Genomic DNA, 14,687 nt, shown 5'->3' on the forward strand with positions numbered 1-14,687 from the left:
CAGAGTGCGTGAAAAGACTTTATTAAAAAAAAACATAATGTAGCTCTTTACAGGAATCAATAACTTAAAATATAATAAATATTCAATTAAATAAAACACAGTCTGACCAATAAGAGCCTCAGTACCTCCAGTTAATTACTACAATACAGCTCTACAGCCTCAGCATCTCCCTCTTTTGTAGAGGTCAAAGGTGGAGCCGGCAGGGTAAGTAGAGGGGCGGGACTTGTAGTTGACAGGCACTTCCTCTAGTTGGACAGGCTTCTGTCGGATGTGGTCAGAGGTCATGAAGAGGTGAAGGGAAGGCCCATCTGCGGCCTTGTTGCCAGTACAGGGCGACTGCAGCATCCTATGTGGCAGCACCTGGCTGATCAGCTGATCTTCCTTCACATCCACACAGACCAGTGAGGTGAAGAGACGCTGAGAGCGAGAGACATTCACTTCTACAGACACAGAAAGAGACAGAAGACACTTAACAAGGTTTTGAAATCCAAATGTATATAGAGCTTCTTCATATAGCCTACTTTTTACATCCAAAATGGAATACTCAAAAGTCAAATCTACTTGAAACTCTGAAAATTAGTTTGTGAGGAAAAAGGTGTTTGTAGACTTGACGTTGACAACATTCTGACTTCACTTGAGAGGCACCCCTAGTATTTGTGTGTGTGTGTGTGTGTGTGTGTGTTACCTTCAGTAGCTCTGGTGTTGATCAGGTTTTTAGTCCTCTCTGACCTCTCTAGAGTCTCCTGAACGGCCTTCTGAGAGTTGAACTCCGCTTCCTGCAGGACAACCAACAGGTTACCATGGGAACTAAGTGATGACTTATGAATGACAAACTGACAAACTATGTGAACCTTCAGTGACTGAAGCTCCGCCTTCAGAGCAAGAGTGGTGTTGAGCCCCGGCCTCTCCAGGTAACCGGGATCCTGATTGGATAACGTGGAAGGAGGCTTCACCCGTTGTCTGGGGGCTTCACCTACGAAAAGAAGAAGAAGAGTTATTGATTGATCCTTTTAATTATCAGCGGCCAATGAAGCAGGTGGTGACAAGAAATATAGTTTGTAAACTCTAGCGGAGACAAAAGTCTGACTTCACGATAAGAATTATTTTACAGAATGAATTATGAAAGAAAACTCAGATGAAGTTCTGCACTTTGGAGGTCATTTACATGGTGGAAACACAATGTATTCCATGTTTAACCAAAGAGGTTCAAAGACTGACATTATATAGAATATGCAGCTGTATTCTTCTATATAGGATTAGGATTCAAACTGTTGAACTGTGTTTTTATTGGGTATATATTTGTTTTAAAAAAACATGTACACAAGCCTTAATCCTGTTGGTGTTACAATTGCCTCTGTTATTGTTTGCCATACATGATTGAACATTAGAAGCAATATAATATCCAGTTGTTGAATTAAATCACTCATGAATTCTCAATAATATCAATGAAATACCACTGTATATGTGGCAATAATATATTTTACCTGCAAACTCATGTTACCAGAAGTACCACATTTTCCAAAACTATATTCTAACTCAAATCAAAAAAACTTTAAGCAGAAATAACTGTGACCGCTCAACGTCTTGACTTTTCTTCATAACTAGGTGATGTGAATTCAGCTGTAGCAGGACAGATACTCATTAATGTGAGACTGGGTCAGCTTCCTATAACCAGTTTACTACAGCAAGGGTGTGGCAGAGACATTGAATTGCACAAATTAGCATGTCTGCGCTAACATGAACTGCAAACCAAACGAGCTAACTTCACAATTACAACATTATGACTTCATTCTGAATCTTTTGTTAAAATGTAAATATCTTTAATTACAAACTTCTTAAATAGACGGATGAATAAATATGAATTACTAATCCTAATGTATCATAAAAGCGCGACAATTAGGCGACTAATTGTCTGAATTGATGCCTATTGGTCGCAACCCTACGACATAGTGACTTCATTCTAACAAAAAACCCCTGTGCATCAAACTCTGTCTCCAGTGCGATTTTTGAACCTGTGAGGACACCAAATCTTTTTAACTGTACTGATGATTAAAATGTTGGTGAGGAGGTCTGTGTTCAATTTCTGTCCGAAACATGGAATTTTACACCTCTGCCAAGATCTTCATTTCATTAATCATTTTGAATAGATACACTGCCTGCCATTTGGGCTGTTATTTCTTCTCACACAGGCTCAGAATGCTAGCTGGCTTTAACAGTTGTCTTTGCGGCATGTTCAGATGCTACCTTTTGAACAGGAAGCGCTCTTTTTGGATATTTAGAGCTGTGCATCCTTTGATGAAATGACCCCACAGAATTCACTGTAAGACTCTGGTTACCTTGGGGACACCCTCTGTTCCTCCTCTGACCTCTGATTGGCTGTTGAGGTGGGGCGGGCGTCTCTTCTCTGTTTGTCGAAACACACCTGCAGACGAGCAGACACAGGATGAGGTCATCACACACACCAGGGTGCATTTGTTTATCCAATGTGATACTACACGAAGATGAGAATGTTGTCGTTCTAAACAATTAATCCACAATGTGCCATCATTTGTTTTATTTCCCCTAAATGTTCACTGGTTACCCTGGTGACATCCTCTGCTTCTCTTCTTACCTCTTATTGGCTGTTGTGGCAGGGGGTACGTCTATGCTCTGGTCTTCAAAACACACCTGCACACACAGCATTTTGTCAACACACACACACACTAGAACTACAGGATGAAGAAATAACACACACGCATTGACGCCGCATGCACACACACACTTCGATGTAATCACCTGTGTGTTGCCCTTTCTTCTGGATTGTTTTTTGGGCCTGGGCTGGGGTTTGTCACATTGATGACCGTGCATCAAGTGTGTGTGGCTGGTCTTTGGAGCGGGGCTGAGTGTGACGGACAGGTCGAGTTCAGGGCAGCGAGTCAGAGGGTAAGAGTAGGGGAGGGGTTGGGGGAGAGGGAGTGGGGAGTTAGGAGTAGAGAGGAGGTTGGAGGAACTCATCCTGACAGGAAACATAAAGCAAAACATTGTTTTTTAGTGAAATGCTCCTTTAAAAAAACATTTTTGTGCGCTTAAATCACACGAGGGTCTCCTCACAACATAAATAATTAATTCAACTACTTTTCATAAAATTGGTGACAGACAGAATATGACAAACATCCTCAGATTGCAAGACACACTCCAAGAAATGGTATAACGAACAGAAGTAGAAAAAGGTTGTCTTTTTAAAGCTGTTTTTTTTAATGTATTCTGTGTAAATAAAATGACATATTCTATTACAGAGTCTCTAGTGTGTCAGATTATGTATTTTTGTTCAGTGCTGGGCAGCTTAACTAATAATAGTATCTCATCATATATTAGTTGATGTGTGTGGGATTTTAGCCTTTGAAGTCCATTTCCATTCACAAAAACACGAGCGGGAAAACTGATAGAAGCACAATAGGGCTGTTATGAATAAGGACAGTTGAGTATACAGCACTTGATTAAATGTAGCTAAGTATATTTACTCAACTAAAAAAATGCAGGTACTTATTCCTTTCTTAACTATTTTCACATTATACTACTTTATACCTTCACTCACAGTTTGTAAGTAAATTTTGTACTTTTAACTCCACTGCATTTATTTTACAAATGATGTAGTTTAAACATTTGTTTTTTAATACAACATACAAATGAACTAAATCATTGTTAGAGATTATTATAGTTTAAGCTAGCCAGTAATTAACCTCACTTTTACCAAGTGGAACATTAAAGGTACTTTTGGTCCTTAAAGTAAATTATGATGCTAATACTTTTGAACTTTTACTTACAGTATGTCAAATGTATGGCTTTCATTTGGAAGTATTTGCACACTGCAGCAATGCTACTTTTACTTAAGTAACACATCTGTTGTTGGACTTTTTTCCATCTCAATAGTCCAATATTATCCAATAATATCAGTAGGACAATAAATGCAGATATTCAAGTAAATGACCAGTTCCTCTAAGTGGTATGCAAGTACAGTCCTGAATCAGGATCAGAAACAGGTTTTATTACGGGTTTACATGTACAGTACGAGGACTTGCCCTGGTAGGTACATAAACACAGTTAAAGAAGAAATAAAGTAAGAAAGAAAAACAACCAGAAAGATATTTAAACAATTGTAAAAAAAAAAACTGGATACACCAAGTACTCAGAAGAATGAATAAATGAATAAGTGCAGCATTGTTATGGGAAGTGGACAGCTGTGTAGAACAGTATACTGATACTTAGTTGACATGGTAACAGGTCGATGGGAAAAGTGAAGCCAGTTAGCTTGTTAGCAGGTGTTAGCTTTAACCTGACAGACTGTATTTGTTGTGTCGTGCTGTTTCTAGTGTCCAGAGTAACACTGGTTCTGGTAACTTGGTTACGATTACATCCTGACAGTCCTGTGGTGAATACAATAACGCCTGTCTCTGTTTGTTTTCTATTGAACGGTTTGACTCGGCTAGTTAGCCTTTAACTCTCATACACATTATTAGTGTTACCTGGTTAGGTGCGATGAGAAACGTTTTCCAGATCCTCCACTGAAGTACAAACCACATTCAGTCTCTCTCTGGGGACGATTTAGCCGGTCAAAGATTCACTATCCGAAGGTTTCAGGACGGGAATAATCCGCTACATCTTCCAATTTCCCGGGTGCGACAGTCTACTTCTTCGCCCTCTTGTTTTTCTTCCTCTTCTTCCTAGAGGTTTATTGGCGGTTGACAACGAACAATGTTGCAATAGTACCACCTGCTGGACTAAAAAACCTGTAACTACCTGCATCCCTGTGCTAAAATTCTTCTCTCTATAAACTTAACTTTCAACAACGTCAAAGTGTCTATTGAATATGTGCTGCTGTACTTTAAGGGCATATTTATTGGACACTGTCTTGATCATTGTGTATAATGTAGCATTGAAAACAAATCCCATTTAGCTGTTACTTTTTACCCTGACAAACTTGATAATTGATAGTAAGTGATTTTACTTCTGATCTCTGAAAATAATGTCTATAATCATCACTACGATTTTAGTTTATTGCATTCTTTTCAAGTTTATCTGGGTCCTCTTTTTCTCTATTCCAAAAGTGTCTATATTCTATAGAAATCAACACAGGTCTGTGTTGTTGTTGTCTGTTGAAATATTACGAATGATTGTGTAAGTTAGTTGAACATGACCAATGTGAGAGACTGAAATTAATTATTTCTTTAATTTATTGTCTTGACATTGAAATGACCTCTAAAGAAGACACTGATGAGCTTTGTCTTACGCTTTGTCTCATTATGCTACAAATGCCTACCAAATGTCATGTCATACATGTCTTTGAAGGTGTGGCTTCGACAATTTGCCCCACCCCCTTATAAAACTCAATTTTGGAAAATCCATCCAGGTGCACTACCTTTAATTAGTTTTTTTTGGAATATGGCAAAAACGCCAAACATTAGTCGATGCTAGGGCCATGAATAGTGCTTTGTAACAGGTATTGTGAAAACATGACGATGTTGTGAAAGGCACCATCTCGTGGTTATGTGCTGGTAAAGCAGGGCATGCAAGGACAGGTTTGAAAAATACAGCATCAGACATGTAATTCCATTTCAAACATTTATTAAGTGCAAAAGAATATTTACGATATCATTCAATGACAAATAATAAACAGAAAGATGCCACCTTGATGCAAATGACACCATAGAGAATATCATAGACATGGAGAAAGGCTTCTGTGAAAAATCCCCGCACAGAGACCTATAAATACTCACTTTATCAAAGAAAACTGTTTATGACCAATAACATGGCAGTCTGTTGAACACTTTCCCCAAAGACATATATACAAGCATTACAAACAGAGGATAAATGCCCAACGCTTCAAGATTCCTCTCCTCATTGTAGACATTTACCTCGATGAATGGAGTGTTACAGTTCATTACACTCAGAAAATAAACAGCATGTCAATGCGATTTTGCAACTACTGGAACCTTTTAGTTCATAAAACATTTCAAGTATTTCTTTTTATCTACAGTACTAAGCCCAAAACTGATGTAGACTGTAGTACAGAGTGGGACTAGCCCAGTAAGACTCACCTCTGTCCAAATATCTACGAGAGCCATACTGACCGTTTTTCCTCAGGATAAAAACCTTTAACATTTGTCAGTAGTACAGAGACTTGTTGAAAATGTAATGTGGCAGCCACAGTTGCTCACATTTTGTCGATTTGAATGGAAATATGCCCTTTAAGCAAGCAGTATATCAGGTGTGATAAAGCATCTTTAATATCCCCAGGATAATCAGCACATATTTACATGAATGTTAAACACTGAAGACCTGTCTGTCTCTAACATTACACTTTAAAACAAACTACATGCAAGAACAATACTTAAAAATGTTAATTCTTAAGGGTATTATATAAAAATGTTAAATATTATACATTGCATGAATCTTGATCAAAACGTTGCATTTGAACCTAAAACCCACACCTTAGAGACTAGAGTGGACAGCAACCTATCACGTTCTGTGCTTTTGAGAGGAAAAACTCTTCTTTTCTCACAGTCAATAACATCCTCTGTTGCATCATTATCACGGATTATTTTAGCACTGTTCTCACCTGTCCTGATGAATTCTTTTTCACGTCTTTGCTTTACCCTATGAAGTTTTTTTTTTTTTGGTTAATGGTGGTTAAGAAAAGACAAAGGACCTGATTTTCTTTCCTAATAACGGTAGCCTTGGTGTGTTGGGGCTTAAGGTTGTGCAGTTCAGTTTCCTCGGATTCATTTTGATGCTTATTTTTCCCGCTTGAGGCCATACTGTAAACAATGATTTGAATAAACTCTTGCAATGTGCACCAGTCACCACTGGGTGTCGCCCAAGTCAACAAAACAATTAAAAGGATCTGAAGAATGAACGGTTTCAAAACACACACACAAGATAACACAGCTGACCAGCAACTGTTACAAATAAATCATATCAAAACCAATTTACTAAACAAACAATCACTGCACATTGAAAATTATTGATCAAAGACTAGCCCCCCCCCCCATATTGGGGATCTGATTTCCCACAACAGGAACAGCTGACCCTGAAGATGAGGAGCTGTTGAACACATGCCAGTGTTCATGTCGTCTTTAACATTTATCTTTAAATCTTACCTTAACAATTTAGACTTTGAGGGCAGTGTTCAGTAACTGTTGCTCTGAAGCCAAACAGAACCATTGAAGCTGTCTACACTTCATTTCCTCTCGTTTCCTTCCCTCCTTTCCTTTTCCTCTTTCGCCTGCCCCTCGTCTGTCTGACAGACCAAAATTGAGGTGAAATCCAAATGGAGAAGTAAGGCTTTGTAAAGACGCATCGTTTGCCCTTTGTTTGTTCAAGATAGCAGGAAATACTGTCAATACTGGGGGACAAAACCCATGTCCATCAGCCCCCTGTTACAGTCATACAGAAATAGAGTTGCCGTTGAGGGGGGTGGTGGGCAGGCTGAGGCTCAGAGTCGGACTAAGGCCTGAGCTGCGGGTGGACTCGGGGGAGGGTGCAGACTGGTCTTTGCTGAGGACATGCAGGTTGTCCAGGGGGTCAGCGAGGTCGTTCAGGTTGGGTATAAGATCGAGGCGAGATGGAGACTGGGCTACCCGGCGGAAGACGAAGTGGAAAGGCGTGGCCTCTGAGCGGCTGTGGATCTCCGCCTTGATCTTCTGAGGGTGGGTGTCCGGCGCCAGCTGCTGGCTGCTGCCCTCCATCACCAGGAACAAGCCATATTCCTCGGGGTCGGACACTTTGAACTTCTGGGCACACAGACGACACACCTCCTCCACCGATGCATACGGCCGGACCTGGAGAGTCTTGGCTGTGCAGCCGCTGTCCAGTTCCTGCAGCGCCACCCGCAGGTAATTCTGAGGGACAGTCAGGGACAAACCATCAGACAAACAGCAGAACTCAAAAACTGAATCATGGCTGGCTAAACCTACATCTTAGCCATTAAACAATATTTGATGCTTTAGTTTGATACAGCAACGTTTAACAAATTGGACTTCCTCCTTTATTGTTTTTGTAACATACAGCTGAAAACGTTTCATCACATGGAGAGAAAATCTGAGCTTTGTAAAGAACAAATTCTCTACAAAAATCTATTATAAATATGTCTATCTATCATGGAGCCTTTTAATGGTTGCTTAGTGAGTAGAAGAGTAGAGATTATTCTCATACTGGCTAGAGATGTCCCGACCCTTAGCCTATCACGTACAATGTGTTGGAGGGCTAGCCAATAGAAGCGCAAGTGTTACATAGTGAAGTCATTATGATACTTCACTATCCAGTGAGTCCAATGGAGGCATTTCAGACAGGTGGGGAAGTGTGGGGGAGAAAAACTACTAGTGCCCTTATAAGAATGAGCTTTGTCAATATAGGGATGTAAAGGAAGAGTACTTTTTGTATTGTTGTATCTTGGGTGTAATATTTAGCTGTCTTTGGCTCTTTTTGCTGTAACAAATACAAATTTCCCCTCTGTGGGACGAATAAAGGTATTCTGATTCTGGTTCTGATTCTGAAGTCTCCAGTATGACTTACCTGGAAGTCATCGATGGACGGAGCGGAGCGCTGCGTGGTGCGTCGGCGGTGCCACTGGTGGAGCGTGTTCCTGGTTTCAGAGCTCAGCACTCTGGCCGCCTGCTCCTCCTGGAAGTTCTGAATCAGCGACATGGCTCCATACGCGCTGGTCAGGTAGTAGCCACCTGGACATGCAGAGGAAGAGGGTTAACGATTCATTTATAAAGATACAAATAAATGATTTTTTTCTCATGGCGGAGGCTCTCCTAAAAAACCCACCTTCTCCATGAAGCAGAGAGGGGTCCAGTAGCTCCATCATGTAGAGTATCTCGTTGTTCAGCTGGGGCATGTCGCACTGGGCCAACACGTAGGTCAGCATGGGCAGGAAGTCATCAGCACCGTACAGACGACCTGAGGGGCACAGAGATCCTTCAGGTTTAATTTGATAAGATAACTGTAACATTTCAAAACATTGGGGATTATTAGCAGGATTACAATGTTAGAAATACAAATAAAAAGATCACATAGTGTTTGTTGTAAAGGATCAGATGTTCTCTCTCCTCTGTAAGCTGTTCTGTTCTGGAGGATCATACTTTAAGTGTGAATCTATGCGCCTACTGCCTACGGAGCATGTCCTGTCAGCTCAGATTTGATTCCTGCTTTTTAAACTGTAGTATGTGCTCATGTGTTTCAGTTTTGGTGTATAGCCTGCTGCCTGAATATGCTTCATGAAAGGCAGGTTTTCCTACTGTATCAATAACATCTCTGAGCAGAGGACATCATTTGGATACTAAATATCTTGCTTTTCTTCTGGTCTTAGGTTTTTCCTACATAACAAACCTAAGACTCTGTATAAATCATGAGAACTGTAGGACAGAATTTCCAGCTTCCGGCAGCCTGTTTGTGTTTTCCAGTATTATGTATATATTATTATTCTGGTTTGTGTGTTTCTGTATCATCAGCTGTGACTGACAGAATATTGCTTTTTTTTATGGTTGTTATTATTATTACATTTTTTGTTGTTATTTTTTTTAAGAAGGGGCAGGTAAAATAAGATTTTGTTTTCCCTGCTCCTTTCCACCATGTGCTATACAATCTGTGTAAAGTGTACTGTTTTGTTTTCAAATACCTGCCATGTGTGGAATTAAAATAAATAAATGATTGCTTTTAAAGAATTCCCATCAATAATAGTGGTATTATTGTTGTGATGTTGCGATCTCTACCTGAGTTGTCCTCCATGATGGTGTAGATGAGTTTGCAGACCCTCAGCAGCACGCTGACCTTCTTCTCGGGGGAGTACAGTTTGGTCATGGTGTGAAACTTGTGCTTGATCTTCTCTATAGCCACGGGGTCCGGGGGCAGTGTGTCAGCCACGCCCATTTCCTGTGGCAGCCGGGCCTTGGCTAATGACAGGTTCTCCTTCAGCTCCTGCCACTCCCCGCTGCGGACCTGGAACTCCTGCAGGGCCACGCTCACCATCGGCTTCAGCGTCTTCAGGATGCACTTGTGCATAGCCTTCTCCAGGACTTGGTCTGGGAGGGGAGGAAATGGGAGAGCTGTTAGAAACATAGTCCAGGTTTTACTGAATTTTTTCAGTTTTGCTTTTATTTTTCATATTATATTCTTAATTTTTAAAATTTTAACCTATTTTAATTTCTTGTCAGCTTCACTTCAAGGGATTTTTATTATATCTATATAATCTATTCATTTTAATATTGTTGTTAAGCTTTCTTCTTGTTCTGTCAAGCACTTTGAGCTGCTTTGTGCATGAAAGGTGCTTTACAAATAAAGTTTGTGTATAGCACCTGTGTTTGGTAGACCTACTTCCATAACTTGTTATTAGTAACATCATTTTAACATTACTAGGACATGTGTTAAGCTTACGCCTAATCAAACACCATTACTATTCTAAAACTAATGCGGTTACTTAGTTTTCTTAGGTTCTGGAGCAGAGGCACAGCTTTACCACACCTCTATCCACCTGCTGAACTATATATACCTGGTCAACACATCCAGTCTTGTTTCTCTACGATTTCACAACCATACATGTATCTATGTCCATTCCTTCCTCATCTTCATCCACACCACTTCATCCATAACCCCCTTTATCCCTCTGTCCCTACACCACATCATCTTTTCTTCCCTCACTCCATTCATCCCACCTCACTACACACCTTTGTCACTTCCTTCCTACAACCCTGAGACAATGTATCCCTCTCTTGCAACACCCACTCCATCCCTTCACCCCTTTGACCCTCTATTTCTCCCTCTCTACATGTATCCCTTCATCCCTTCTTCCGTCCATCCCTTCGTTCCTACTTCCCTTCGGCGATCTATCCCTACCTCCCTTCAATCCACCTCACTACAACCATTTTTGTCCCTTTATTATTCCCCCCCTATATCAACCCCTTTATTCCTTCATCCCTACCTTCCTAATTCCCTTCTACGATTCATGCCTACATCCATTCGTCCTCTCTTCCTACCTCCCCTGTCTCATTCTAGGTAGAGTCTTGGGGCACATTTTCAGCTCGGGCACCCTGTGTTTCCCTCAGCCTCGAACAATTGTTCCAAACTGGGGGTACTTGAGGGGCTTGCCCCCACCTGCTGTCCTGCCCCAAGAACTATCAAAGCTTATGAAACACAAGCAAACTCAAATGTAAAAAAAAAAGAAGCTCATTACAAAAGATGTTGACACTGAAGTGGGTTTTAATACTCTTTTTTCCAGTCAGAAATGTAGAGTTTAAATGCGTTTGTATAAGGGGTGAGTTATACAAGTGATTTTCATCTAAGGAGCAGATGGGTTAAATATGATTACAAAGGGTTTAACACAAGAAATGGATCACACATGAGTGAGAGGGTTCCTATAGAATGATCAGCTCAACACAACAAAGGTTGGGAACCTGTGTCCTGATAACACCCCTCAACCTTCTGGACCCCTGTATCGCATACATCACTGATTATCAGGCCTTTCCCTGACATATTTGCTAGTGAACCCTCAGATAAACCGCATTGTAGAAGAGTCCAAAGATTTCTCTGACTGGGAAACACCTATTTGTAGAACCACCTCTGAAGATGAGCATGGTAAGCCGTTTGTCTGTTCTTCAGATGTCTTTCTTTATGTTTTCAGTATTCAGTAGCATCAGAGCAAACACCAGGTCGAGGTAAACATCAGTCAGGTTTTTCAGCTCCGAGAGGACAGCAAAAGTCACTAGCATTGTCACGTGTGATACCCACACCTTCCTTGTTCCCCATATGTAAACAATCACAGTCCAAAACAGTTGTTGCTGGAGCAGAATATTCCAGATTGCAGTTTTGGGTGTGAATCCACACAGCCAGTGTCAACAGCAACTTTTACGAGCTCAGCTTGTGCAGAAACCATGATATCAACAGAGCGGATGGCTGCAGACCGCAGAGCTGCTGAATAAGGAACATGTGTGCATGCTCTCTGTGCATGGGTGCTGATTCTCCTCAAAAACCTGGTGATGTCAGCAGTCTTTCTTTTGCAGACACAGATTTTACTTTCCACTAAACTAGGATGGCATCCAGCATCTGCCTGTAACAAGTCAGTCATTACAAGTTTATGAATTCCCCCTCCCTTGCTCACCCACTTACCGGTACCTGCTGATACCAGACAGAGTAGTCTCACTTCCTCATGTTACCACCTCATACTGATAAGAGTGTCCAGGGAGTAAGGCAACTAGCATGTTGAACCGGCATGTTTTTTAATTAAAACATTTTTTATTGGCTTTGATGGATAATCTTAGTATTGGATGGAGTATTAGCTTTTTAATTGGAATCAATATGTTCCTATCCTGTAAATTCATCCCTGAAGAGTTACTGAAACTACAAAGTGAGAAGTGACATTACTCCACTTTCAGAGAGAGAGGATGAAACTATGTTTACCGAATAAAGTGAGATTTCTTTATACAAAAACATGTATTCTACAACAGGGGGGGGGGGGGGGGGGGGTAAGAATAAAAAGAGAGATACTAAAGTTTGTCAGACAATAGTGCCCTGCTTCGTTGTTGTATATTTTATTATATTTACATGTACACAGAATCCTGCATCTACTTGGTCACTTTCAACATTCCCTGCATAATTTAGCTTATTGTGTTTATTTATTTTTATGACATGTGTATATACTTCATCTGCACTTTTTATGGACTGGTGTAGCAACATAACCCGCACTATGTTATTCTAATTTATCCTACTCAATTTCAAGTGCACTATTTGCGATTATTTTCTTTTAATTTTCTTTTCCTATTTTGTCCTATGTCCTATGTCCTATGTTACATTGTTGAAGGAGCTCAGGACCTAAGATTTTCATTGCCATAATTGTGTACATCACAATAAATACCCTTGAACCTTGAGTTTAAACAGTTTCCGTTCAAATTACAAAAAAAATAAATGTACTATAATAAAGAACTGAGAAAAGCTGCAAACATCTACTTTTGACAACTTGGAGCCTGTTAATGTTGGCTGGAAACGTTACTTTAAAGATGGAGCAGACTATTTTATATAAAAATAATAATAATTTGTTGCCTTAGGGCCTGAACCATGGAAGAAACTACTGTGCACTGAGGTCTGAAACACTCAGTACACACCTTATATGTACTGTTTATTTTATGTCCTAATACTTTCCTCCAGCTCAACGTTCCCTCGACAGGCAGTTACAGTAATTATAAAACAAGGCCAACTTTCTTCTCTCTGGGCATAAAGGTGAGGCTGTCTAAGTGACTCTGAAGGCGATAAAGTCCAGTTTGACAAACATACAAATGAAATTGCTCAGAGTTGTGTATCTTTCAGGCGTGTGTGTGAAGCTTCACTGTAGTCGCACTTGTCTTGCAGGAGGGAATGTTGACCCATGTGTCCTGCTCTGGCTTCAAAGTTCATTCAAATCTGTGTACATTGGGCTGCGACTTCCCCAGTCTACGTCAGAGTGTCTCTTGTGTTGTATCAACAGACAGATGGCAGGAAACTCAGAGCAGTCCGTCTGCTTTTGGCAACTTATCAGTCAAGGTCAGCTAAAGCAGGCAACCTGACACAAATACACAATTCTGGCAACAACACGGCCTCTTCCCGCTTGATATAAACATCCTCTCGTAAAACTTTATCTGGTGCAATTTTAGCCTTTAAATAAACCTACTGTCCTAGACATTTCTACAAGCAAATTTAAACACTAACAGCAGTTGTCCTCAAAAGGCCGAGTATTTTTGTTGGTCGCTCTTGAAGTTATGGCCAGGGAATTCCGTTATTTTTTGTCATTCAATGTCGATTTTCCCAATTATTGAAGAAGTATTTTTATTTCCATTGTGAGGGAGAAAAGTCAAAGCACATAAAATCCTCAATTAATATAATTCTGATGTAATTAGCTTTAATTTATCTTTAAATATATTTGTGTTTTTTACTTCCATTATTTGTATTATTTTTGTTTTGTTTGTTTTCTCTTTTGTGTTTTAACCAAGCTTTATAAAGGTTGTATTGCAGATAGGTTGCATTCTGAGTGAAGAGCATCTGTTAATGAACAAAGTCAATTAAAAAAAAGTATTAGAATAAATAAATAAATCAATTTAAAACAAAGAAATTGACCATTTTCATTAAAAGAAAAAAAAACAAAGAAAACCAAAATAAATACGATTCCTCATAGAAAGGCATGTAGACTATAGGACTGTCTCTGACTAAAAGTAGCCTGGTGTAATCAGAAGGAGAGGTGTGACAGTCTGAGCTGTCACTGAACCAAGGACGTCTCCTGAGACACAGATTGTTCACTTCCTGCTTCGATAATACGCATCCTAAAATAGCCTTTGCACCTGTTTATGTCCTTGCGTTGATAAAGTAAAGTAGCAAACAATGCTTGAGTCTTTCAACATCTCCTGGAGGGATTCTGATATTGTAGCTCAACGTTCAAGGCCTTACTACCTCCAAGATCATAGAAAAGAGCGAGGTGACTTGGTGGTTCTGCTACAGGAAACCAACATGGAAAACAAGAACTTCCTGTAGCTCCTCAAGGTATGGGTGTGGAAATTAAGATTAAGATTCATCGCGACGTGGACGATTCTGCATCGATGCAGTGACAGAACATAATCGATTATAGCGTAGTAACGTTGCTTTTTGATTTTCTGGCTCGACATAAAGTTCTATAGTTCAAAATAACTACC

At 40.1% G+C, this 14,687-nt stretch overlaps 2 protein-coding genes across 2 annotated transcripts in view; both read right to left on the reverse strand.

Moving 5' to 3' along the window:
- ppp1r35 (protein phosphatase 1, regulatory subunit 35) lies at positions 1-4,705 on the reverse strand. Its single transcript, XM_063875200.1, has 7 exons — positions 4,503-4,705; positions 2,776-2,995; positions 2,612-2,667; positions 2,337-2,422; positions 852-973; positions 686-776; positions 1-440 (listed from the first exon to the last, which is right to left on the reverse strand). Exons 2-7 carry the CDS (start codon positions 2,992-2,994, stop codon positions 160-162), a joined length of 855 nt encoding a protein of 284 aa, XP_063731270.1. The 5' UTR covers position 2,995; positions 4,503-4,705; the 3' UTR covers positions 1-159.
- An 879-nt stretch (positions 4,706-5,584) lies between these two features.
- Positions 5,585-14,687, reverse strand: part of rin2a (Ras and Rab interactor 2a) — a 38,999-nt gene continuing 29,896 nt past the window's right edge. Inside the window, exons 9-12 of the mRNA XM_063874998.1 lie at positions 9,753-10,061; positions 8,809-8,940; positions 8,551-8,714; positions 5,585-7,877 (exon numbers count right to left, since the gene is read on the reverse strand). Coding sequence (XP_063731068.1) covers positions 7,422-7,877; positions 8,551-8,714; positions 8,809-8,940; positions 9,753-10,061 — 1,061 coding nt within the window. The 3' untranslated portion in view covers positions 5,585-7,421. The remainder of the gene's footprint in view (positions 7,878-8,550; positions 8,715-8,808; positions 8,941-9,752; positions 10,062-14,687) is intronic.

The sequence above is a fragment of the Eleginops maclovinus genome, chromosome 22, assembly GCF_036324505.1.
Source record: "Eleginops maclovinus isolate JMC-PN-2008 ecotype Puerto Natales chromosome 22, JC_Emac_rtc_rv5, whole genome shotgun sequence".
Classification (NCBI taxonomy): Eukaryota; Metazoa; Chordata; class Actinopteri; order Perciformes; family Eleginopidae; genus Eleginops; species Eleginops maclovinus.